Raw genomic sequence first — 22,706 nt, 5'->3', positions numbered from 1 at the left:
CATGAGCTCAGACGGCTTGCTGTCGCCGAGGCCTTGCAGAGAGAAGAGCCGGCTAGCCCGCTCGGCGTCGGAAAGTTCAAAAGCTCTCAACAGGTGGGCTTTGAGTGTCTCATATTTATCCTGCTGCGGGGGAGTTTTGAGGAGGTTCACCACTCGGGATGCAGTTGAACTCCCGAGGGCCGACACCACGTAAAAGTATCTTGTGGCGTCCGTGGTGATCTCCCGAAGCGCGAACTGCGCTTCCATCTGGGCGAACCAGGCCGAGGCCGACGATTCCCAGAACTCCGGTAGTTTGAGGGAAACTGCGTTAGTCGCCATGTTCACGAAGAGCTGTCACTGGAAACGTCCAGCAGACAAACGCCGGGGTCACCAGTGTAGAAGTGGAAGGAAAATTGAGATGGACAACTTCTCTCAGTGACTACATCAACTCATGTGTCATTTATTTTTTAACCACAGAGCAAGACAGTTTTTATCAAAAACACAACCTAGGTCGAGCTGACGTCAGACTCAGAAAACCAGACTTTCCTAAAGGGGCCGTGTCTCCTTAACCCTGAGAAGCACACAATATAACTGCGTGTGTTAAACATACCCAAACCACAGATTATGATGAATAACGTCTATAGAGTCCGCCACATGACTAAATTAATCACTGGATTAGCCTTATTCAAAACAACAATTTTAGAGAGCTTAGAATTGCAGACAACACTTGAAAAAACATAACACCAAAACCTAGATACCCCCATCACCTGTCTGAATTTAGATTCTGTCCCCTCACTTTAATCTAAAGTTAGGCACCAGTGATCAGGGGGCCCCAGGTTGTTGTTGACAACAGGCCTAATCCTTTAACCTGTTTGCTCTCCATTCACAAACTTCAAAATCTGTTGCGAATTTTAATTTTCTTTCATAGAATGCACATGTAGTCCTTTTTTAAAAATGTTTGATGAATTAGTTTTAGCAGTGTGACATAGTCTGGCCAAGAATTGTCTGAATAAATTAGTTTTTTTCCTTTTGATAACTATAATCCGGTGATAGATGGCTTCATCACATTCTGCTTGTTGTGTGTGTTTACCTATGGACCACTATAAAAGTTCAGCAGCTGGTTCTGTCTGTCTCAGTACGGGTGGGGGGTGGGGGGGTTACAACAGTCTGGAGGCCTTACTCACTCTGCCATCTCTGAGATCTTTCTCATCACGTTTGGTAATTATCTTAGGGAAAGGGCATAATATGACTGATGTGTGTAAGTGCTGAAGGCTGGCTGTTTATTTAAATGATCTGATAATCTTATGACTGACAAGTACAAGACATCTCCAGCATGACTCTCAGTGATTAGATCCCACACATGGTTTTTATCTCTGTTACTTTCTTTAATTGTTGATGTTTTGTGTGAACTCTTAAGACACTTCCATATAGAATAACCACCATTTAAAAAATCTTGATTGATAGTAAAAGAGCAAAGGAAAGTACCAGTTATATTTCCTGTACAAAATGATCGATGGCAAAATAATCACTACTAAAATGATATGAATGAATTCCTCCCATGTTAGATTACATCTCTATTTTCTTGGTGCATTACTTTTCAAAAGTTGCAGTTGCAGGCTCAGTCTGCCTAAGCCTGTATGTTATTACTGCTGACATGGGAAACTCAACACAGATTGTGTCATTTGTGTTGGCTATGTATGGTAACATAGGAAACTTAAAGTACCTGTTTTTCACCCTGGCAATGCTATTATACACATTAGTAATTTTTGCCAACGTAGTTCTCATTGTCATTATATATGTGGACAGAAATCTGCATGAGCCCATGTATCTATTTCTCTGTAGTTTGTTTGCTAATGAAATACATGGTAGTACATCTTTGTTGCCCTGCTTAATGACACAATTATTGTCAGACACACATGAAATTTCTGTCTTTTACTGTTTTATACAAATATTTTCTATTCATGTATATATAGGTATTGAATATGCAAATTTAACAAGCATGGCATATGACAGATATGTGTGTATCTGTAAGCCTTTACATTACAATGTGATCATAACCAAACGAAGAGTACAACAAACCATTGTAGCTATCTGGATATTTTGTTTTACGGAAGTTGGAATTTTGATGGCTTTCACTGTTCGTTTAAAGCTTTGTGGAAATATTATCAACAACGTTGCTTGTGGGAACCATCTTGTAATGAAACTTTCTTGTTCATTAGACACAACAGTGTCAGAGATTCATGATCTGCTTTTTGGTCTTATTTTTGCCGTTGTTATCCCTACAAGTTTTATTTCATACACATATATAAAGATTCTGGCTGTATGTTTAAAATCTTCCAAAGAGACCAGACGGAAGGCTTTCAGTACCTGCACTCCACATCTTGTTTCTCTCATTAACTTTGCTTTTGGCTGTTTTTATGGGTTAATAACTCAGAGACATGGCACAATGTTTCTTCCATATCCACTGCGTGTTATGTCATCTATATACCTCTTGATTTGTCAACCTCTTCTAAGTCCAATCATGTATGGTCTTAAACTGTCAAAAATTAGACATGCTTGCAAAAACTTTCTGACATCAAAGATGATGTAATTTTACATTGTGATGCAAATTCTTTGAAATCTTTAATAATATCTTTAATAATCTTTAATAATATCTTGTCTGAACATGAATCTCCAGACAAGTTATCCTCTGAAGAGACAGTAATAAGTGAAAACAAGTAATAAAACGAGAAACACAATTACAAAATTAAAAAGAAAATGGAGGTACAAGTATAAGGAGAAATTCCCATAAAAGCCAGTCTTAAAAAGTGTGTTTTAGAAGATGAAACTGGGTTTGCTAGCCTAACTTGCCAGGCAGGACATTCCAACAGAGCATCCTTAACAGAAGACGTTTATTCATGAGTGTCTACATTTTATAATGCAAAACTAAGATTGTTTTATAATATGACCCCTCTTCTTTGTGCTTGTGTGTGTGTGTGTAATATGACCTCTATTTTTCGTGTGTGTGTATGTATATGTGTATCAATGTATCTGTACTAACGTATGTACTTATGTGTGTGTATATTTGTGTGTATATATGTATATACATATGTATATATATATATATATATATTCTAGTATTTTTTATGTGTATTAAATTAAACCATTTAATGAAAAGGTTAAAGACTGGCTGAAACAAAACCAAACCTGCGATCATTCATCATTGATCATGCACTTGTGCACGCACACATGCACATGGACATGTACACACAGATAGAGGAACAGACACACATAGACAAACAAATATATACTCATAAAGACCACGTGCATGCATGTACACGGACATACACGTCTACAAACATTATGCATATACACATACTGTATATTACCATGAATTAGGGAACATACACAAGTGCACACATACACTTACGCAACACATGTAAAATGATTGTAATGTGATGTAAATATTGTAATTTTTGTATGATCATGTCACATGTATGAGAATGTCACTACTTATTATGTGTTCAATTAACTAATGTACTTTTGGTAATGATGATATGTTATGACCATTTTTAAGTAGAAAAGCCTAACCAGGGACAGGGGTCGCAAATTAGCCTTGGCTAGAAATCCCATATGCAACACATCTGTATCATGTTATTGTAACCTGTTACAATGTTTGATTTGCATTGTCCCTGACAAATAAACTAATAAATAAATACATAAAAAATATTATTTTTAGCCTGTGTCTCATAACTCTAAATGAGTGGTCCTCAACCTCCTTTTTTATTGGGGTACTGTGTTTGTTGCTCTGTTTGACCTGTACGTTGAGGAGTGACACATAAATACAATTCTATCTATCTTTCTATCTATCTATCTATCTATCTTCCAAAGTCTAGGAGCTCTAATAGAGACACAGTCTAGTCTTGAGCCTAGACTGTGGAACAGACAAAAGGGCTTGAGGATCGAAGGATGTGCTCTGGCTCAAAAGGAGTTAAAAGGTCAGCAATATAGCTAGGGGCTAGACCTTGCCGTGCTTTAAATGTAATCACTAAAATCTTAAAATCAAACTGGTAACCAGTGCAAATGTGCTAAGATTGGGGTAATATTGTCTCTAAGTTTGGTTCCAGTTAAAATCCTAGCTCCAGCATTTTGAACAAGCGTGAGAATGATTTTTGACTGAGGCAGGTATAGATAGAGTTACAGTAGTCTAGATTAAATGAAATAAAAGAATTGAATTACCTTCTCTCAATCAGAGATAAAAATGACTTGATTTTTGATATATTTCTCAGTTGAAGGAACAGGACTGCACGGCTCTCTTTACCTGCTCCTCAAAACTCAGGTCACTGTCAAAAATCACTCTTACGTTTCTGGCCACTGATTGCATATTAGATGAAGATGAAGTCACCTAGATCATGTAGAATAAGATTTCTAGAGTTGGGTCATCCGAGTAAGATTATTTCAGTTTTGCGTTCATTTAACTGAAGAAGGTTTTGGAACATCCAGATCCAGCACTTAATGTCCTTGAGGCAGTTTCTGAGATCATTAATGCAATTGGGATCATTATGTCTTAGGGGTAGATATAACTGTGTGTTTTCAGCATAGCAGTGAAAGGAAACATTATGCTTACAAATTATATGACCAAGTGGAAGCATGTAGAGTGAGAGGATTGGGCCAAGAATTGAGCCCATAGACTGTAAAAAAAGATGGCGTAGTGAGTGTGACGTCACCCATAGGTTTCTGAAGGGCCGTTTTGAAGCCAAAAGTTGGGGTTCACGAGCGCCGCCATGTTGACATGTTTTGGAGCTGGAGCAGCCAGAGCGAAGCCGGGGGTTTCCCACAGCGCCGCAGCGCCACCTGCTATTGGTCCATGATCGACGACCTGCGCAATAACTGGACAGGCGACCTGTCAATCATTCGGAAAACTGCCCCGTTTATAACCGTTATATCCCATTAATGACGCAATTATTTTGAAAATGAAAATGTTGTAACGTTAGCTAGATAGCTAGAGACATCAGCATACTAGCGATTTTTTGTTATGCTTGTTATAAAGAAAAGGTCTATAATACATTGAAACGACATGAAACTAAGATAATACGATAGTTATCATAATTTTTAAATCTTTATTAACAAAGAAAATACATTTGTGGTTTTCTTTTTTGCTTGTGCAGCGTTAGCCACCATCTTGCCGATGATTCGCAAGGAATTCTGGGAGATTTCTCATAACACTCGCTTTTGAGTGTGCCTCTGAAAAACCTCTGTTTGGAGGGCCATATAGCCCTACTACTTTGCCCTACCCCTCTATCCCAACAAGAATCGGGACACCCTACCCCTACGTGTGAATGCGCAAAACGGAGGGGTAGGGCTAAGTGGTAGGGGCAAGGGGGTATTGGGATTGGGCCATTGTGTAAAAAGGCACAGGATGCAAAAACCTGAGGTGCAAATGTGGGTTTAACCTCCAAGGCTCTGAAAAGGGTAGACCTCCATCTGGTCTTCATCATTCCAAAAGCCCTTTCGATTATGCTGCGCCCTCTGGAATGATAATAATTGAAGCGCCCCTGTATGTGTCCATTAATGGGCTCCTTGTAAGGTGTGATTAGGCAGATTGGTGAGTCCAAACAGGGATAGCCACCATCACCCAGAAGGATGTAACCTGTGGGAGGGTACCGTCTTGCCCTGTAAAAGCTACTGTTCTTCATGATGCGTGTCATGAACCGACCCCAGGTAGCCAACAAAGATATCAAGGAATCTTCCATTAGAATCACAAATTGCCTGCATTTATTGAAAAGAACCCTTTGTAATTCAAATAGTCTATTCAGTGCTGTAGAGGGGGTTTGATCCTGATATGGCAACCATCTATTGCACCCACAACGTTGTTGAAGGCAGGGCTTCCTGATAACTGGACAAATCCTTGCCCAACTGCATGAAGCTCTCCTGCTTGTGGGAAACAGATGGCTCGCTTCAGGTTGATCCATATGTGTTGTGCAACTTTGTGGATGACGCGGTGGATTGTGGATTTTGGCACATTGAAGACACTGGATACAACCCGATAGGACAGTCCATGAGCCAGCCAGTAAACGTATATCAGGACTTCCAGCTGATTACCCCAGCCATGGTCCTGTTCCCTCTGTAGGAGCCTCTGCAGACCATGCATGGCTCTTCTGCTGAGGCGGAAGTCCTGCTTCAGCTCGGCCTCTACGTTAAACCGCAAACGCAGGATGGGCATGTTGTGATTCAGCTTGCAGTATGACGTAGGATGACCAGTCTGGAAAAGGAAATAAGTTCACATCATAGTCTGAATTGGAAGCACTTTTACTAGGTGAAACTGAGGGAAATGTGGCATTTCCCCATCCCCCAAACCAAACGCATATGCCACAAACACGTTAATAGCTACATACAATGCATGTGTACAGTATTCTATCCTATCAGACCTGCACACAGATCATCACACAACACATAAATCAATAAAGTAAACGGTCGTTTATTTGACATTACGTGTGTATCACAAACGGGTTGATCCAACATTAACGTTAGTTACCAAGTCACTATACTAGCTAGCTAGCATGTTGTGTAGCTAGGCTAACTACAACAAAACTTGTTTGCAGTCTATCCTACATACCTCAAACTGATCCACCAGCATTCCCAGGCGTTGAAGACGTCTTCTTTTTCTTACATTTCTCCGATTTGCTGTTGACAACCGCAAAAGGATGCCTATAGCCCACGCAAGAGAAATCACCACAGCTGAAGATGGCATTGTGAGATTCCGGCAACAAACTCGTCGCGTCTGTTTACGTAAACGCCATCGACAACTACTGATGACGTATCAGGGTGTTGAAGGGTTGTCCAATTTCACAGGGGAAGATTTCAACCACTACCCCTTGTAACTCTGTTCCGAGGGGCAAGTTGAAAAGCGAGGGGCACTCGAAAACGAGGGGTAGGGGTAAAAATAAGAAATGGGATTGGGCCTTTGACACTGTAGGTCCTAGCATTCTGTCCATTATCAACAGTTCTCTGGCCACAGAGAGTTTTAGTTTTAAGCACATAGTACTTCAGCTTCTTCTTAAAAAACCCAGCCTTGATCCATCTAATCTAAGTAGTTTTAGGCCCATCTCTAAACTTTATCAACCGTTTTAGAAAAAATAGTTTTTACCCAATTCATATCTTATTTGAACTGTAATAATATGTTTGAAAAAGGTTTTAGAGCATTACACAGCACAGAAACAGCTCTCGTCAAAGTAGCTAATGACCTCCTCCTCACAGCAGATGCAGGAGAATGTTCAGTCTTAATCCTTCTAGACCTGAGCGCAGCTTTTGACACCGTAGATCATATAATTTTAATTGAGCTCCTTGAACAGTGGATAGGCATCTCAGGCTTAGCACTGAGTTGGCCTAAATCCCACTTATCCAATAGGACCATCTCTGTCACAATAGGCAAGTCATCGTCAACCACAGCAGACAAACGGCTTCAAAACGGCCCTTCAGAAACCTATGGGTGACGTCACACTCACTATGTCCATCTTTTTTTACAGTCTGTGTGCTCAATTCTTGGCCCCATCCTCCTGAGTCCTGTTCCTTCAACTGAGAAATATATCAAAAATCAAGTCATTTTTATCTCTGATTGAGAGAAGGTAATTCAATTCTTTTATTTAATATAATCTAGACTACTGCAACTCTATCTATACCTGCCTCAGTCAAAAATCATTCTCGCATCTCCAGCTTGTTCAAAATGCTGCAGCTAGGATTTTAACTGGAACCAAATGTAGAGATAATATTACCCAAATCTTAGCACATCTGTACTGGTTACCAGTTTGATTTCAATTGATTTTAAGATTTTAGTGATTACATTTAAAGCACGGCAAGGTCTAGCCCCTAGCTATATTGCTGACCTTTTAACTCCTTTTGAGCCGGAGCGCATCCTTCGATCCTCAAGCAAGGCCCTTTTCTCTGTTCCACAGTCTAGGCTCAAGACTAGACTGTGTCTCTATTAGAGCTCCTAGACTTTGGAAGATAGGTAGGTAGGTAGGTAGGTATCTAGATAGATAGATAGATAGATAGATAGAATTGTATTTATGTGTCACTCCTCAACGTACAGGTCAAACAGAGCAACAAACACAGTACCCCAATAAAAAAGGAGGTTGAGGACCACTCATTTAGAGTTATGAGACACAGGCTAAAAATAATATTTTTTATGTATTTATTTATTAGTTTATTTGTCAGGGACAATGCAAATCAAACATTGTAACAGGTTACAATAACATGATACAGATGTGTTGCATATGGGATTTCTAGCCAAGGCTAATTTGCGACCCCTGTCCCTGGTTAGGCTTTTCTACTTAAAAATGGTCATAACATATCATCATTACCAAAAGTACATTAGTTAATTGAACACATAATAAGTAGTGACATTCTCATACATGTGACATGATCATACAAAAATTACAATATTTACATCACATTACAATCATTTTACATGTGTTGCGTAAGTGTATGTGTGCACTTGTGTATGTTCCCTAATTCATGGTAATATACAGTAAGTGTATATGCATAATGTTTGTAGACGTGTATGTCCGTGTACATGCATGCACGTGGTCTTTATGAGTATATATTTATGTTTGTCTATGTGTGTCTGTTCCTCTATCTGTGTGTACATGTCCATGTGTGCGTGCACAAGTGCATGATCAATGATCAATGATCGCAGGTTTGGTTTTGTTTCAGCCAGTCTTTAACCTTTTCATTAAACGGTTTAATTTAATACACATAAAAAATACTAGAATATATATATGTATATATATATACATATGTATATACATATATACACACAAATATACACACACATAAGTACATACATTCGTACAGATACATTGATACACATATACATACACACACGAAAAATAGAGGTCATATTACACACACACAAACACAAAGAAGAGGGGTCATATTATAAAACAATCTTAGTATTGCATTATAAAATGTAGACACTCATGAATAAACGTCTTCTGTTAAGGATGCTCTGTTGGAATGTCCTGCCTGGCAAGTTAGGCTAGCTAACCCAGTTTCATCTTCTAAAACACACTTTTTAAGACTGGCTTTTATGGGAATTTCTCCTTATACTTTTTACTCCATTTTCTTTTTAATTTTGTAATTGTGTTTCTCGTTTTATTACTTGTTTTCACTTATTACTGTCTCTTCAGGGGACAACTTGTCTGGAGATTCATGTCCAGACAAGATATTATTAAAGATTATTAAAGATATTATTAAAGATTTCAAAGAATTTGCATCACAATGTAAAATTACATCATCTTTGATGTCAGAAAGTTTTTGCAAGCATGTCTAATTTTTGACAGTTTAAGACCATACATGATTGGACTTAAAAGAGGTTGACAAATCAAGAGGTATATAGATGACATAACACGCAGTGGATATGGAAGAAACATTGTGCCATATCTCTGAGTTATTAACCCATAAAAACAGCCAAAAGCAAAGTTAATGAGAGAAACAAGATGTGGAGTGCAGGTACTGAAAGCCTTCCGTCTGGTCTCTTTGGAAGATTTTAAACATACAGCCAGAATCTTTATATATGTGTATGAAATAAAACTTGTAGGGATAACAACAGCAAAAATAAGACCAAAAAGCAGATCATGAATCTCTGACACTGTTGTGTCTAATGAACAAGAAAGTTTCACTACAAGATGGTTCCCACAAGCAACGTTGTTGATAATATTTCCACAAAGCTTTAAACGAACAGTGAAAGACAACAAAACTCCAACTTCCATAAAACAAAGTATCCAGATAGCTACAATGGTTTGTTGTACTCTTCGTTTGGTTATGATCACATTGTAATGTAAAGGCTTACAGATACACACATATCTGTCATATGCCATGCTTGTTAAATTTGCATATTCAACACCTACATATGCATGAATAGAAAATATTTGTATAAAACAGTAAAAGACAGAAATTTCATGTGTGTCTGACAATAATTGTGTCATTAAGCAGGGCAACAAAGTTGTGCTACCATGTATTTCATTAGCAAACAAACTACAGAGAAATAGATACATGGGCTCATGCAGATTTCTGTCCACATATATAATGACAATGAGAACTACGTTGGCAAAAATTACTAATGTGTATAATAGCATTGCCAGAGTGAAAAACAGGTACTTTAAGTTTCCTATGTTACCATACATAGCCAACACAAATGACACAATCTGTGTTGAGTTTCCCATGTCAGCAGTAATAACATACAGGCTTAGGCAGACTGAGCCTGCAACTACAACTTTTGAAAAGTAATGCACCAAGAAAATAGAGATGTAATCTAACATGGGAGGGATTCATTCATAGCATTTTAGTAGTGATTATTTTGCCATCGATCATTTTGTACAGGAAATATAACTGGTACTTTCCTTTGCTCTTTTACTATCAATCAAGATTTTTTAAATGGTGGTTATTCTATATGGAAGTGTCTTAAGAGTTCACACAAAACATCAACAATTAAAGAAAGTAACAGAGATAAAAACCATGTGTGGGATCTAATCACTGAGAGTCATGCTGGAGATGTCTTGTACTTGTCAGTCATAAGATTATCAGATAATTCAAATAAACAGCCAGCCTTCAGCACTTACACACATCAGTCATATTATGCCCTTTTCCTAAGATAATTACCAAACGTGATGAGAAAGATCTCAGAGATGGCAGAGTGAGTAAGGCCTCCAGACTGTTGTAACCCCCCCACCCCCCACCCGTACTGAGACAGACAGAACCAGCTGCTGAACTTTTATAGTGGTCCATAGGTAAACACACACAACAAGCAGAATGTGATGACGCCATCTATCACCGGATTATAGTTATCAAAGGAAAAAAACTAATTTATTCAGACAATTCTTGGCCAGACTATCTCACACTGCTAAAACTAATTCGTCAAACATTTTTAAAAAAGGACTACATGTGCATTCTATGAAAGAAAATTAAAGTTTGCAACAGAATTTGAAGTTTGTGAATGGAGAGCAAACAGGTTAAAGGATTAGGCCTGTTGTCAACAACAACCTGGGGCCCCCTGATCACTGGTGCCTAACTTTAGATTAAAGTGAGGGGACAGAATCTAAATTCAGACAGGTGATGGGGGTATCTAGGTTTTGGTGTTAGGGTTAGGGTTAGAAGTGTGAGGAATTTTTAGTTTGTTTTACTCAAAAGGTTGAAAATATAAGATGTCAGACTTCCCCTGCTGACAGGGACTTTTCTCTCATGTCAGATAACTCAACTGTTTTCAACCAATTTCTCCAATTTCCAGTGGAGCTGCTCAGTGGCCAGCAGATCAGACTGTGGTTGTACTGGTCAGCTTCCAGGTGTGAATGTGTGTGAATGTGATCAGGGCGTTCCTGAAAAAGAGAGCATTGCTCTCAGTGAAACTCCCCTGAATAAATAAAGGTGAAAAAAAAAAAAAAAAAAAGGATATTGTCTCTCAAATGAGGTCCTCTATTTGCTCTTATCAGAAGACATCTTATATTTTCAACCTTTTGAGTAAAACAAACTAAAAATTCCTCACACTTCTCTGGGGAGGCTTCAATGCTGTGGCTGGGGGAAGGGCTAATGACAGAATATATAGCTTTGAACAGAACCTTAGAGTTGTGACAATTTTTAGATATAAGGTCTGAGAAAAATGCAGCTCTTGCATCCTTAACCATTTTCTAATATGTGAGCATTAGATTTTTCAAAATATCGTGGAAGATCTGTAATTTGTTAGCCTTCCATTTACACTCAGGGTTGGTCCCGAGGTTTATCATTGATCCATGGAAAAGCTTGTGGTTTTGACCTCTTGTTTTTGAGAGGAGCAACGGAGTCGAGTATGGCCAAACAGATTTGATTAAAATGAGTGACTAGCTCATCAGTGTGACTCTGGGATGTCATGAAAGATATATCACTGTGAGTCGCCAAGAAAGCCTCAGGAAATTTGTTTGCAGATGTTTTAAAAATCAACAGCTGAGCGGAGAGGAGGTAGAAGAAAGTAGCGGTGCATCAAATACAATTGCCTTGTGGTCAGACACATGCATATCCTTTATCTGAACATTACTTAAGGGCAGACCAAAGGAGAGTACAAGGTCAAGAGTATGGCCCTTTGCAAGAGTAGACTCACTTACAGATTGAACAAGGTTGAAAGACTGCATAAAATCGGTAACAAGTGCATATGATGGGCAACGCACATGGATGTTAAAATCACCAAGTATTAAAAGTCTATCATATTTAGGCACGATGAGAGACAGAAGGTCAGAGAATTCCTGGATTAAATCATAGTTCAGTTTGGGGGGTCTGTAGACTAAGACACATAGCAAGGGAGCCTTACCATTAACCAGGAAACTAAGTGATTCAAAGGTGGAAAAAATGCCATAAGAGATAGGGGAATATTTTATGTGATCTTTGTGAATAACAGCTACCCTGCTACGATGACCAGATGGCCTGGGTTGATGGAAATGAGTGTTTAGTCCATTGTTCCTTAATGCAATAAGATGCAAAAGCGTCAGCAATAAAAGGATGTTGATTGTTTGTGAGTGAAGTCACCGCAGTCACAGCTTGCATCTGCTGAGCACTACTAGCTAAACAGAGGTGTCTGGAAGGCAGAGGGCCTTATTCCTTTTAAAAGCAGAAATAAAACAGTTTGTGTGCATTCAGTTGCAGTTTCCTTATAATATACAGCCCATATAAATGTGCCAATGGTTTTTGTTGATATTTATATGATTTCTGTCTGACATCCTACATTATAACATTATTTTCTCATATTTATGAGAAAGATGATCTGAATACTCAAGCCATATGGGTTTTGATTAATTTAAGATAACCTGACTCTGACATAGTAGTCCTATCACTGGTCTAAATTAATGCACCATGTTGAGCCTTGCTTATGAACTGAATACTATTGTGTACAAGGGTACCAGTTAGGAAATGGGCATCACTTTCATGGCATCAACAACAGCTTTAGAAAACCAGGAATACACTCATTTTAGCTTTATTATTAACTTTCTTGACGATCTAATTACCTCAACTCTGCTGACTTGTCTCCTCTAATCTGAGACTGATCCTCCTGTCTTCATTTGGCTCTGTTAAATAGATCAGTGCATTTATTCAGACTAGTGCAGTGCCCGTTCAAAACGTGCCTGTCCGGAACGGGCCGATTGCTGCTTGCAGCTTTCTGGAGAACCGCTCGTGCCCGTAATGCAGCTTTCTCGAGAACCGCGTGTGCCCTTACCGCTTGAGCCCGTAGTGCAGCTTTCTCGAGAACCGCATGTTGCCCGTACCGCTTGAGCCCCGCTGCTGCACAGAGCACTGCATTGTTTATTCAAAGTTTAGTAATATTGAACGTGTCGCGTGTCCAAATTGCACCAAATCCGACACTGCACGTCCTTGGGTCCCCAGTCCCCAGACTTCACCAGTGAAACTAAACTGCGCTTGAACTGTAGAAGCAGTTTACGGCCTTCCATTGGTTGATTCTGCTGCCAGTCAAACGTGTCTGCGCTCCTATTTGCTAGTTTTACTGGCTCCGCCTCTGTTTTTTTCTCCTGTGTATGCTCGTTCTTCTCTCTCGGGCAGTTTAACTGAGGGGGGCGCGTGCCTTTGTCCCGCTCAGCCAGTCAGAGCCCTGAAGCTCCTGCTGTGATGTGACAGTGTTTATATCAAACAGCCCCCGCTGCACTCAGACACAGAGCTGAGCGGCTCGCTGTTTGCTTGTTTAGTCAAAGTTTATTAATATTGAACGTGTTGCGTGTCCAAATTGCACCAAATCCGACACTGCACATCCTTGGGTCCCCAGCAATACACCCGCCAAGTGTGAAGTAGATCGGAAGAACGGTTCTTGAGATATGCGAAGGACACACACACACACTCTCACACACACACACACACACACACACACACACACTCACTCACAGACAGAGATTCCTCGCTTTATAGTATGAAGTTGCAAGACTGATGAATGTCTTTTTAAATGACTATATTCAGAGTAACTCAAAAATTATGATACACCACTGCAACATACAGTATACAGCTAACATTACAGTCAATCAAACAACAGTAGATAGCTACATATCCCTTCACTCTGCAGTAGCAAACTTTACACTATAGTAATTTCAGTTACAAAGATGGCTGAAATGTGAATGAGATGAGCCATCATGTGAATCTCCATAGGGCCAATGGGGCTCTGGCCCACACACTTTTAATTCTGTGGGGGCAAGAATGTCTTTTTGACCCCTCATATTTTTGTCACTGACAACCACAATTTTTGACAACAATAACTAAGAATATAATTTTATAAATAACACAATTACTTAAAAATAAGCATAAAAAAATTGTTTGCACCCCGTGCCTTAATATATTAATAGTGTGACACGGGCCGTCAACGCCACCCACCCGCTTGAAGAGAGCCTGAGCCACCTAACCATTCCCGGCCTTTTTGAGCCACATTAACAGCAAATAGTCACAAAGTTATTGTGGGCAAACGCTAACGGTAGGAAGCTTATAGGCAACGTAAGACCTAGGCCCTGCATCTTTTGTATTTTGGATTCAGACAATTTTTAGGCTATATTTTCTGTGATGTGAAACAACTTACCTCGCTTGAGTGGCATATTGTGATGAAGAGTGCAGCCTTAGACTGGAGAAAAACAGGGGCCTCATTTATAAAACATGGCGTGCACACAAAACCGGCTTGAAAAGTTTTACGGCACTCTTCACGCAGATTGTAGGATTCATAAAAACAAACTTGTCTTTGGAGACAGTAAAAAATAGCGACTTCGATGACTTCGTGAAATATGTCAAAAATGCTTTACACAGTTAATTTCTAGTCCTACTAAACATCAAATTAGAAAGCCCTCTAATAATAACGTACTGAGTCATAAAGACATCTGCAACTAAATAGTGTCTTTGTGGCTTTCGTTTGAAAGCCTATCTGGCTGTAGGCTCTTATGGTGTCAATTAGTCTCAATTAAGTGCATTATAGTCTTTTAACAAAGCCCCAATTTGTCCCACATAATTGTGCAATATATTCAAGGTGTTAAGCAATTGGACTGGATGGCACAAGGTTCCAAAATAACGGGGCGTTATTGTTTGGTGGCGTACAAGGTGGGCACATTGGAGACGCCGGTGCCGGGCGCACAGCCGTCCTCTTCAGCCTCCTCTTCACCACTGGTCCGGTCGCACCCACTGTCTGATATACTGAGTCAGAAAATAAAATAAATACTTGGGACATCTGCAGCAGTCTCATCTTCCTCTGTCATGTCGGTGTCACCCTGTTTTTCTAACACAATGCCACTAAGTAGGGTTTCCCCCGTTATCAAAGTGAGACGTCTGTCAAGAGGAGAGAGCTCTGGTGTCTCCTCGTCCCTGCTGGTGTCTCTGACAGTTGTTTGTAATTTTTAGTTCCGTACATAGACCTAAATCATAAAGTTGCAAGTGCATTATTTTCAATAAAAAATATTTTCAGCAATTCATGTGACTGTAGAAGTGGCAGGAAAATTGAGACAGACAACTTATCTCATTGACTACACCAACTCATGTGTCGTGTGTCATTTATTTTTTAACCACAGAGCAAGACAATTTTTATCGCGCTCAAAAACACAACCTACGTCGAGCTGACGTCAGACTCAATATAACTGCGTGTGTTAAACATACCCAAACCACAGATTATGGTGAATAATGTCTATAGAGTCCGCCACATACGTCCCCCCAGAATTCACCATAACAGAGAAAGTCAGCGTGGAGGGGGACGGATGACCCGGCCGCAACGACGCCGCAGAATGGGAGCGGGGGCCGGCCGGCCCGCAGGAGGAGCCTTGGGGAGCCTGCGGCGGCATGGGGGCAGGGTGGGGGGTGGAGGTAGGGCAGAGGGGCGCCCCCGCCGCGGGGGTAGTGCCAGGCCAACGGGTCATCCAAGTCCAGGTGAGCTGGTTTGAGGCAGTCCACAGAAACGTGCTCCGGCTTGCCGCCGACGTCCACCACGAAGTGCTTGTCCCCGGCCTCCAGGACGCAGAACGGGCCGTCGTATGGAGGTTGCAGGGGCCCACGGTGGACGTCGTGACGGATGAAAACGTACCCTGCCGACTGCAGACTTGCGGGGACGTGAGACCGTGGGAGGCCGTGATGCAAAGTGGGGACCGGTGCGAAAACACTGGCGTTGTCCTGGAGCGTGGCCCGTTGGCGGGCTGCAGACCAGGGAGCCGTGGTGTTAGGGATGAAATCCCCTGGGACCCGCAGCGGCCGGCCGTAAACCAGTTCGGCAGATGAGAACTGGAGGTCCTCTTTAGTGGCGGTCCTGAGGCCCAGCATGACCCACGGGAGCCTGTCGACCCAGCTGCTGTCCTTGAGGCTGGCCCGAAGAGCAGCCTTCATGGAGCGATGAAACCGCTCGCACAACCCGTTGGCCTGTGGGTGGTACGTGGTGGTGCCGTGGAGCTTCACCCCCAGGCCCTCTGCAACTGCGTTCCAGAGCTCGGACGTAAACTGTGGGCCTCGGTCAGAGGACAGGTCAGATGGGGTGCCGAACCGGGCGACCCAGGACCCAATGAACGCCCGGGCCACCTCGGTGGACATCGACGACGACAGCGGGACGGCTTCCGGCCATCGAGTGGTCCTGTCCACCATGGTGAGGAGGTAAGTGAAACCGTGGGAGGGGGGAAAGGGGCCCACCAGGTCCACATTGACGTGGTCGAACCTCTTTTCGGGCACCGGGAACTGCGCCAGGGGGGCTTTGGTGTGGCGGTGCACTCTAGAGCGCTGGCACTCCATGCAGGTGCCAGCCCAGTCTCTCATGTCTTTTTTGAGCCTGTGCCAGATGAACCTGGCTGCCACCAGCTTTATAGATGGCTTTTTGCACGGGTGGGAGAGGCCATGGACAGTGTTGAACACACGCCATCTCCAACCAGAGGGAATGACGGGCCGGGGCTGACCCAAGGAGACGTCACACAGGAGTGTGGCGCTGGCGTCGTTGAAAACCACGTCCTCCAGCTGCAGCCCTGTGACAGCCGTCCTGTAAGCCTGCATGTCCAGGTCGTCGGCGGTAGTCAAGTCCCAAGTGAACAGCCCCCACGATGGCCCGGGAGAGGCAGTTGGCGAGGTTGGCTTTGCCAGCAGCATGCCGTATGTCCGTGGTGAACTCCGAAATGTAGGAGAGCCGCCGCTGTTGGCGGGCGGACCTCGGTTCGGCCACCTTAGCCATGGCGAACGTCAGTGGTTTGTGGTCCACAAACGCCGGGAACTGGCGGCCCTCCAGCAGGAAAGGTGTTCCGCTTTGGAGGTGCTGGCGATGAGGATGTCGTCCAGATAGACAAAAAGGAAAGGCAGGTCCTGTAGCACCGAGTCCATGAGGCGCTGGAAGGTCTGTGCGGCGTTCTTAAGGCCGAATGGCATGCGCAGGAACTCGAACAGTCCGAATGGGCTTATCACCGCTGTTTTGGGGACGTCCAGCGGGTGGACGGGCACCTGGTGGAATCCATGAACGAGGTCCACTTTGGAAAATATGACTTTCCCTGCCAGGTGGGCGGAAAAGTTCTGGATGTGCGGAACCGGGTAGTGGTCCGGCGTCGACATGTTGAGATGGCGGTAATCGCCCCACGGGCGCCACCCGCCGTTGGGCTTCGGAGTGATGTGGAGGGGTGAAGCCCACGGGCTGTTGGAGCGGCGAATGATGCCGAGGCGCTCCATAGTCTCAAACTCCGTCCTGGCGATGGCGAGCTTGGCCGGGTCGAGGCGCCGGGCCTGGGCGTAGACCGGGGGGGCGGTGGTGGCGATGTGGTGTTCCACCCCGTGCTTGGCGGTGGATGATGAGAAGGTGGTCTGCGTGAGGTCCGGGAACTGGGCGAGATGACAGAGAAAGTTGTCCGCGGCGGAGAGCATGCTAGACAGTCTGATGGAGTCTGATGGAGTCTGCTCCGCTGAGTGTACACGCGTATGAACTGAAGGTGACAGTGTCGATCAAGCGGCGGTGTTTGACATCCACCAGCAGTCCATAGGCGCATAGGAAATCTGCGCCGAGGAGGGAGACGGACACTTTCGCCATGACAAAGTCCCAGCCAAACCGCTGTCCGCCGAAACACAGCGCCACGTACCTCGTACCATAGGTGCGGATGGGGCTGCCATTAGCAGCTTCCATGGGAGGGCCGTGTCCGCCGGCCAGGATGTCCACTACCGATGCAGGCAGGACACTCCTCTGTGCGCCCGTGTCGCACAGGAGACGCCGTCCGGAGATGGTGTCCTGGATGAACAGCAGCCTGCCTGCTCGGCCGACGCTCAGGGCCACTACTGAGCGCCGGCCCCGGCGCTCAGTAGTGCTGCTCAGTCGTGCAGTGTTGTTGACCAGCCAGGATAAATTTATCAGCCTCCTCGGCCAGAGCACGGCAGTCAGTGATGGCGGTGTTGGCCAGGGCAGCCCGTACCTGGGAAGGCAGCTGTCGCAGGAACAGGTGGACGAAGAGGAAATCGGGTTTGTGCCCACCCAGGAGGTCCAGCATCCTGTCCATGAGCTCAGACGGCTTGCTGTCGCCGAGGCCTTGCAGAGAGAAGAGCCGGCTAGCCCGCTCGGCGTCGGAAAGTTCAAAAGCTCTCAACAGGTGGGCTTTGAGTGTCTCATATTTATCCTGCTGCGGGGGAGTTTTGAGGAGGTTCACCACTCGGGATGCAGTTGAACTCCCGAGGGCCGACACCACGTAAAAGTATCTTGTGGCGTCCGTGGTGATCTCCCGAAGCGCGAACTGCGCTTCCATCTGGGCGAACCAGGCCGAGGCCGACGATTCCCAGAACTCCGGTAGTTTGAGGGAAACTGCGTTAGTCGCCATGTTCACGAAGAGCTGTCACTGGAAACGTCCAGCAGACAAACGCCGGGGTCACCAGTGTAGAAGTGGAAGGAAAATTGAGATGGACAACTTCTCTCAGTGACTACATCAACTCATGTGTCATTTATTTTTTAACCACAGAGCAAGACAGTTTTTATCAAAAACACAACCTAGGTCGAGCTGACGTCAGACTCAGAAAACCAGACTTTCCTAAAGGGGCCGTGTCTCCTTAACCCTGAGAAGCACACAATATAACTGCGTGTGTTAAACATACCCAAACCACAGATTATGATGAATAACGTCTATAGAGTCCGCCACATGACTAAATTAATCACTGGATTAGCCTTATTCAAAACAACAATTTTAGAGAGCTTAGAATTGCAGACAACACTTGAAAAAACATAACACCAAAACCTAGATACCCCCATCACCTGTCTGAATTTAGATTCTGTCCCCTCACTTTAATCTAAAGTTAGGCACCAGTGATCAGGGGGCCCCAGGTTGTTGTTGACAACAGGCCTAATCCTTTAACCTGTTTGCTCTCCATTCACAAACTTCAAAATCTGTTGCGAACTTTAATTTTCTTTCATAGAATGCACATGTAGTCCTTTTTTAAAAATGTTTGATGAATTAGTTTTAGCAGTGTGACATAGTCTGGCCAAGAATTGTCTGAATAAATTAGTTTTTTTCCTTTTGATAACTATAATCCGGTGATAGATGGCTTCATCACATTCTGCTTGTTGTGTGTGTTTACCTATGGACCACTATAAAAGTTCAGCAGCTGGTTCTGTCTGTCTCAGTACGGGTGGGGGGTGGGGGGGTTACAACAGTCTGGAGGCCTTACTCACTCTGCCATCTCTGAGATCTTTCTCATCACATTTGGTAATTATCTTAGGGAAAGGGCATAATATGACTGATGTGTGTTAGCGCTGAAGGCTGGCTGTTTATTTAAATGATCTGATAATCTTATGACTGACAAGTACAAGACATCTCCAGCATGACTCTCAGTGATTAGATCCCACACATGGTTTTTATCTCTGTTACTTTCTTTAATTGTTGATGTTTTGTGTGAACTCTTAAGACACTTCCATATAGAATAACCACCATTTAAAAAATCTTGATTGATAGTAAAAGAGCAAAGGAAAGTACCAGTTATATTTCCTGTACAAAATGATCGATGGCAAAATAATCACTACTAAAATGATATGAATGAATTCCTCCCATGTTAGATTACATCTCTATTTTCTTGGTGCATTACTTTTCAAAAGTTGCAGTTGCAGGCTCAGTCTGCCTAAGCCTGTATGTTATTACTGCTGACATGGGAAACTCAACACAGATTGTGTCATTTGTGTTGGCTATGTATGGTAACATAGGAAACTTAAAGTACCTGTTTTTCACCCTGGCAATGCTATTATACACATTAGTAATTTTTGCCAACGTAGTTCTCATTGTCATTATATATGTGGACAGAAATCTGCATGAGCCCATGTATCTATTTCTCTGTAGTTTGTTTGCTAATGAAATACATGGTAGTACATCTTTGTTGCCCTGCTTAATGACACAATTATTGTCAGACACACATGAAATTTCTGTCTTTTACTGTTTTATACAAATATTTTCTATTCATGTATATATAGGTATTGAATATGCAAATTTAACAAGCATGGCATATGACAGATATGTGTGTATCTGTAAGCCTTTACATTACAATGTGATCATAACCAAACGAAGAGTACAACAAACCATTGTAGCTATCTGGATATTTTGTTTTACGGAAGTTGGAATTTTGATGGCTTTCACTGTTCGTTTAAAGCTTTGTGGAAATATTATCAACAACGTTGCTTGTGGGAACCATCTTGTAATGAAACTTTCTTGTTCATTAGACACAACAGTGTCAGAGATTCATGATCTGCTTTTTGGTCTTATTTTTGCCGTTGTTATCCCTACAAGTTTTATTTCATACACATATATAAAGATTCTGGCTGTATGTTTAAAATCTTCCAAAGAGACCAGACGGAAGGCTTTCAGTACCTGCACTCCACATCTTGTTTCTCTCATTAACTTTGCTTTTGGCTGTTTTTATGGGTTAATAACTCAGAGACATGGCACAATGTTTCTTCCATATCCACTGCGTGTTATGTCATCTATATACCTCTTGATTTGTCAACCTCTTCTAAGTCCAATCATGTATGGTCTTAAACTGTCAAAAATTAGACATGCTTGCAAAAACTTTCTGACATCAAAGATGATGTAATTTTACATTGTGATGCAAATTCTTTGAAATCTTTAATAATATCTTTAATAATCTTTAATAATATCTTGTCTGAACATGAATCTCCAGACAAGTTATCCTCTGAAGAGACAGTAATAAGTGAAAACAAGTAATAAAACGAGAAACACAATTACAAAATTAAAAAGAAAATGGAGGTACAAGTATAAGGAGAAATTCCCATAAAAGCCAGTCTTAAAAAGTGTGTTTTAGAAGATGAAACTGGGTTTGCTAGCCTAACTTGCCAGGCAGGACATTCCAACAGAGCATCCTTAACAGAAGACGTTTATTCATGAGTGTCTACATTTTATAATGCAAAACTAAGATTGTTTTATAATATGACCCCTCTTCTTTGTGCTTGTGTGTGTGTGTGTAATATGACCTCTATTTTTCGTGTGTGTGTATGTATATGTGTATCAATGTATCTGTACTAACGTATGTACTTATGTGTGTGTATATTTGTGTGTATATATGTATATACATATGTATATATATATATATATATATATTCTAGTATTTTTTATGTGTATTAAATTAAACCATTTAATGAAAAGGTTAAAGACTGGCTGAAACAAAACCAAACCTGCGATCATTCATCATTGATCATGCACTTGTGCACGCACACATGCACATGGACATGTACACACAGATAGAGGAACAGACACACATAGACAAACAAATATATACTCATAAAGACCACGTGCATGCATGTACACGGACATACACGTCTACAAACATTATGCATATACACATACTGTATATTACCATGAATTAGGGAACATACACAAGTGCACACATACACTTACGCAACACATGTAAAATGATTGTAATGTGATGTAAATATTGTAATTTTTGTATGATCATGTCACATGTATGAGAATGTCACTACTTATTATGTGTTCAATTAACTAATGTACTTTTGGTAATGATGATATGTTATGACCATTTGTAAGTAGAAAAGCCTAACCAGGGACAGGGGTCGCAAATTAGCCTTGGCTAGAAATCCCATATGCAACACATCTGTATCATGTTATTGTAACCTGTTACAATGTTTGATTTGCATTGTCCCTGACAAATAAACTAATAAATAAATATATAAAAAATATTATTTTTAGCCTGTGTCTCATAACTCTAAATGAGTGGTCCTCAACCTCCTTTTTTATTGGGGTACTGTGTTTGTTGCTCTGTTTGACCTGTACGTTGAGGAGTGACACATAAATACAATTCTATCTATCTTTCTATCTATCTATCTATCTATCTTCCAAAGTCTAGGAGCTCTAATAGAGACACAGTCTAGTCTTGAGCCTAGACTGTGGAACAGACAAAAGGGCTTGAGGATCGAAGGATGTGCTCTGGCTCAAAAGGAGTTAAAAGGTCAGCAATATAGCTAGGGGCTAGACCTTGCCGTGCTTTAAATGTAATCACTAAAATCTTAAAATCAAACTGGTAACCAGTGCAAATGTGCTAAGATTGGGGTAATATTGTCTCTAAGTTTGGTTCCAGTTAAAATCCTAGCTCCAGCATTTTGAACAAGCGTGAGAATGATTTTTGACTGAGGCAGGTATAGATAGAGTTACAGTAGTCTAGATTAAATGAAATAAAAGAATTGAATTACCTTCTCTCAATCAGAGATAAAAATGACTTGATTTTTGATATATTTCTCAGTTGAAGGAACA

At 41.9% G+C, this 22,706-nt stretch overlaps 3 protein-coding genes across 3 annotated transcripts; 2 read left to right on the top strand and 1 right to left on the bottom strand.

Moving 5' to 3' along the window:
- Window positions 1-1,633: 1,633 nt before the first annotated feature.
- Window positions 1,634-2,569, top strand: LOC139931955 (olfactory receptor 5V1-like). The gene has a single exon (XM_071925602.2). The coding sequence runs from the start codon at window positions 1,634-1,636 to the stop codon at window positions 2,567-2,569; it is 936 nt and encodes a 311-aa protein (XP_071781703.2).
- A 6,676-nt stretch (window positions 2,570-9,245) lies between these two features.
- Window positions 9,246-10,181, bottom strand: LOC144539889 (olfactory receptor 10A6-like). The gene has a single exon (XM_078286169.1). The coding sequence runs from the start codon at window positions 10,179-10,181 to the stop codon at window positions 9,246-9,248; it is 936 nt and encodes a 311-aa protein (XP_078142295.1).
- Window positions 10,182-20,079: 9,898 nt separating this feature from the next.
- Window positions 20,080-21,015, top strand: LOC139913150 (olfactory receptor 5V1-like). Its single transcript, XM_078286168.1, has one exon. It carries the CDS (start codon window positions 20,080-20,082, stop codon window positions 21,013-21,015), a length of 936 nt encoding a protein of 311 aa, XP_078142294.1.
- The last annotated feature ends 1,691 nt before the right edge of the window (window positions 21,016-22,706 follow it).

Source organism: Centroberyx gerrardi, chromosome 10 (genome assembly GCF_048128805.1).
Source record: "Centroberyx gerrardi isolate f3 chromosome 10, fCenGer3.hap1.cur.20231027, whole genome shotgun sequence".
Lineage (NCBI taxonomy): Eukaryota > Metazoa > Chordata > Actinopteri > Beryciformes > Berycidae > Centroberyx > Centroberyx gerrardi.
Note: the sequence above shows the minus strand (reverse complement) of the source record. Positions and strands in the feature narration are given on the sequence as shown.

Coding starts and splice junctions, on each gene's coding strand:
- LOC144539889 (XM_078286169.1), bottom strand. CDS start 10,181: ATGGGAAACTCAACACAGATTGTGTCATTTGTGTTGGCTATGTATGGT.
- LOC139913150 (XM_078286168.1), top strand. CDS start 20,080: ATGGGAAACTCAACACAGATTGTGTCATTTGTGTTGGCTATGTATGGT.
- LOC139931955 (XM_071925602.2), top strand. CDS start 1,634: ATGGGAAACTCAACACAGATTGTGTCATTTGTGTTGGCTATGTATGGT.